Consider the following 4,658-nt stretch of genomic DNA (forward strand, 5'->3'; position numbering starts at 1 on the left):
TTTTAAAACTGACTAAAAAGGAAAGGAGGTCATTAAGTATCATTCACTCTTAACCAGATATTCGAATCACCAAGATTATGGAGTCATTTTTGTTAGAAAACTTTTTTATCTTTATCCCCCGATGTGGGGCATCTAATTTAGTCAGGTCCGACGCGAAGCAATTAGGCTGGAGTTATTTATGCCTTAAAAATTATATTTGGTCAAACAAGAGCTGCTGGCTTAACATATAATTTCATATATGTATCAGGGAAAAAAGGAGTTGAGATGTCCAACTATATCACTAGACCAAAAAGTTAAAAGAAATATAGCTTCTTTTTTTTCCACTTGCAAAGAAATTCAACCAGCCAAGTTATACCAAACAAATTTGTAAGTTTATTAACATGCCATGAGGTCTTAAACAATTAAATAAAACAATATCCAAAAATACTCAACCAAAATAATGAAAGGTTTCAAAAGTTAAACAGGAGATTCACATAAAAGAAGGGTAATATTTTCTGGCACTAGTTGTTAAAAAGAGATTGTCTTGAAAATAATAACCTGAATTTACAGTGGAGCAAAAAGACAAAATAACCCCTTTTTCACCCCTCTTCCGATTTTGTCAACTAGCAAACATTTCACGTGAATCCCCCAAAATCACATCACATGAGCAAAATAACAGAGTGATTCTTCTTCTCTAATTCAGTAGAATGATTAGGGGCAAAAAAGTAAACAAAATAGCAAAACCAGAAACGCCAACGAACGGTGAAGATGAATCATTTTTTTCAAACTGTAGTGAATCGACGGCTAGTGGCATGTTCTCCTGGTCCGGGCTACACTTGGACTCATGCGGTGGGTGCGCACTGTACATGATAGCGCGCAATACAGCAGAAACCGTCGGTATGTACGCCGTCTTGTTGCGTGCCAGTAACCATGTCAATCCCATCAACTGACAGTCTCTGCTTAGCATCTTGCTCACTCTATCCCCACCGGTTACATCCATTTTGTGTGTTCGATTTTTTCCACCGTCACCGTTGAGCTACAAAAACGTAAAATCTAAATCAGAATTACATTACAGATATAGGTTGAGTGGAGAAGAAGAAATATGTCAATGAATACGTGACTGACCTTTTGTAAAGCACCGAGACACCGTGTACAACCGGAATAAGAAGAGTTCCGACAATTCCTCTCGAGATTTCTGACGGCGGCGGTCGGAGTTGCATTCTTCGAGCCGGTGAGGTTGAACGCCGCTGGACAGCTAAGGGAGGTAATCTGATGAAGACGAATACCACAGAAACACAAAACGGCATCGCATGTACCATTAGGTTGCGGGAGATGGATGTTACGGCTCTGAAGAGAATTCTGAAGCGTATTAACGCATTTCTGTGAGTCATCCGGCATCATCGGCAAGTCGGAGCTTGCTGGTGCAGCCGCACCCGAAACTTGCAAAGCTGAACGCGCGTGAGCTGCGAATAACCAAGCCGCCAGTACAGGACAGCAACGGCTCCGGTCCAGGTTCTGTCCGCACGCCGCGCTCACTCCACCAAATAGCTCGTCGGACAAATCCAACCGGCATATCTGTGACTCCGTCTGAACCGGAAAAGCTGGAACAGTGTTAGAAGCGTAATCACCTGGCTTCAATGGCTCCGCCGGTTCAGCAAGTAACCCAGCAAACGAACCTTTACACACAAAAAGCAGCGTCAAAAGTAACCTGAAAAGTCTGATTTTCAATTCGACTCTCATTTTCTCTGTAGAAATTGGTAAAGTAGAAACAAAAAAAACAAAGGCAAATGAGTTGGAAGTTGAAGCGAACTTTTGTTTAGTTTTAAACTTAACAGTGGAATGGGAAGAGATTTTTTCTTCTTTTTCTCAGTGTTTTGCTTTTTAAACCAAAAAAGGGAGAGTTTCAGGAGATGCGAATAAAAAAGTACTAGAGTGGGTTTTTACATGAAAGAGATGAAGCGAAGAAAGAAAAAAGAAAATAAAAAAGGCGAGTGTCACTGTGCAAATAGGGAGTGGGAGTGAAAGAGAAATGGAAGTGGGTGGTCACAACTCACAACATTGTTTTTTTATATGGAATGGATCACATAATTTAACATTGGGTTAGGTTCAAATATGTGATCTATTCATAAATTGTTTCTTCTTTTATTTTCATTCCGTATTCGGAATCTGGATTAAAGCCTCGATTAAATTTTACTCACACACATTTTATTTATATTCATAGCTTAAATTCGAGAATTCTGATTAAGAATTAAGCAACTTCATCACTGGACCATGATTATCTCCGCTAGCTATTTGGAATTATTCAATTTTTTAGGAATAATTTTATTATTTTAATATTAAAATTATTGTTTTATATAAACTTTTAATCAAATTGGAAGTTCGATTTAAATTTTTAAAAAGTGCTTCAAACTTGATTTTTTAATAGTATTATTTTTTTAAATTTCGAATAAAATATTATTTTACTAGAAATATAATTAAACGTACTTATTTAATAACTCTAACATCGTACATTTTGAATAAAAATTAAAAAAAAAATTGAAATCCATGACGTCTACTAAATAAATCAAATTGTGATTAGATTTTTTAGATTAAATATTCTTTTTAATTACACTCAGCATATTGATCTAAAACTTTGAAAAAGTTTATACAAAAAAAGTGAGAAGAGTTTGTCCCATATACGTTCTTATATACGATCAATCATCACTCTACTGAAAAATTGAAATTTAAGTTATAAAACTGATCGCTAAATAATTTATAGCTGATAAAAAAAAGTCCATCAGATTAAACTCAATGTTCATTTGATTATTATGGTATTAAGAGTAGATCATATCTCAATTGGTACTTCACTTGATATTTGCCACTAATAAATCCACATATTTGCTTATCGATAATGTGAAAATTAAGAAGCTTCCCACTTATAGATATGGTGCATTGAATGAGACTGCTTCTTTTAAATCAAGATATTAGATTCAAATTTTAAATATGAAAAAATTCTTAATAGGAAATATTTTTTCTCCAAATGGAATCTTATTCAATATCAATTCAAAATAATTAAACTCCAATAAGGATATCAGATATCGAGTAGAAAACCAAAAAATTAAGAAGGTGGAGGTGGGTGTGGGGTGGGAGTAGGGGTGGGGATGAGATGGCGTGGGGTGGGGTCCTTAGTCGTACAGATTCGTTGGTTTTTAGAGAAAAGGGAGAGTGGAAAGGCTGTCTAGGGATTTGGCTTCTTTTGCTGTCCTTTTCCTTTTCATTCTTCTTTTTCTTTTATATCACTATCTCTATGTTTGTCTCCTTCTTGTATGTTTCTAAAACTTGATTCTTTTCTGCCTTTTTAGTATTTTTTATTTATTATAAATATAAAAATAATGTTGCTCACACTGTAACCCAAATAATGTAATATATCCATTCTTGATGAATATTGGACTTTGTATTAAAAGATAGGTAACCAACGTAAATCCCACTACTTTAGATCCTAATTACTAGGAATCCCGTTAATTTTTATTATTACTTTCTATACCACTTTCGTCTATCGGATACCTGTATCATAAACCGTTAGATACATGTATCTAACAGATTTAAAAGAACGAGATACATGATTAATTGATTTGAACTAAATTATGTAACTTAATTCCTTAATTAAAGGAGTAAATGATGGGAAATTAACAAACAAAACTGATTTAGTAGATACTTCTATATCAACTATTATATATCAGTTTTAATATGAAATCTAAATCATAAACATTAGTAATTCTGAAATTGTAAACTTCATCTTCTTCATCAATTCCTTCTTTTGAATCTTCAATTTTCGAGGTTTTTTTTTTCATATGGCCAATGTCACAGTATTATTGAGGCATTCGGTTCATGTAACTCTTAAATCGAATTTGGGATCAATATCACATGTATCTCTAAAATGGATACATGTATCTCGCGAGTAATGATACTTGTATCTAGACGAAATATTTGAAACTTTAAGATACAAGCATTTAGGTTCATGGATCTCTGAAATCGAATATGAAAATTATAGAAGGAAATACCCTTTAATTCAAAGTAAAAAATTGTGTATCTCGACTTTTAAAACCGATAGAATCGAATTCGAGTTCAATATCACATGTATCTCTGAAATGGATATATGTATCTCGCGAGTAATGATATATGACGTATCTCAAGGATGAAATATTTGAAACTTTAAGATACAAAGGAAGGAATTGATGAAGAAGATGAAGTTTACAATACGCAGATATGAAAGTAATGAAAATCACAGTAAAAAAATGATATTTCAAATTCTTCTATTGGGGATCTATCTAATCCAAGAATTCAAATTCAGCAATGACACCAATTTTTCTCCAAAGCTAGGGAAAATATAGAGTCGAAAAATGGGATTGAGATACAACTATTTATGGACTACGAAGATCTAGGGTTTGGATGGATGGGGTTTAGAAGAGAAGGGGGTGAGATACAAAAGAAATTTTTTAATTGTTAGTATCCTATTGATTAAGGAGATTAGACTTTAACATAATTACTCATTGTCATATTTAAGGGATTTGTGTATCTGATTTAACTTTTTAAAATATATGATATGATTATTAAAAAGTGGTATTAGATGTAATTTTTTTAAATTAGAGATAAAATATGTATATATGATAGTGAAGTATGTCTTATTAAGTAGTTTTTCC

General features: G+C 33.4%; 1 protein-coding gene across 1 annotated transcript; it reads right to left on the reverse strand.

Annotated features, from left to right (window-relative positions):
* Nucleotides 1-424: 424 nt before the first annotated feature.
* LOC102586269 (uncharacterized GPI-anchored protein At4g28100) lies at nt 425-2,052 on the reverse strand. The gene is made up of 2 exons (XM_006366877.2): nt 1,105-2,052; nt 425-1,015 (listed from the first exon to the last, which is right to left on the reverse strand). The coding sequence occupies exons 1-2, from the start codon at nt 1,717-1,719 to the stop codon at nt 674-676; spliced, it is 957 nt and encodes a 318-aa protein (XP_006366939.1). The 5' UTR covers nt 1,720-2,052; the 3' UTR covers nt 425-673.
* Nucleotides 2,053-4,658: the final 2,606 nt, after the last annotated feature.

Source organism: Solanum tuberosum, unplaced genomic scaffold (genome assembly GCF_000226075.1).
Source record: "Solanum tuberosum cultivar DM 1-3 516 R44 unplaced genomic scaffold, SolTub_3.0 scf00678, whole genome shotgun sequence".
NCBI lineage: Eukaryota > Viridiplantae > Streptophyta > Magnoliopsida > Solanales > Solanaceae > Solanum > Solanum tuberosum.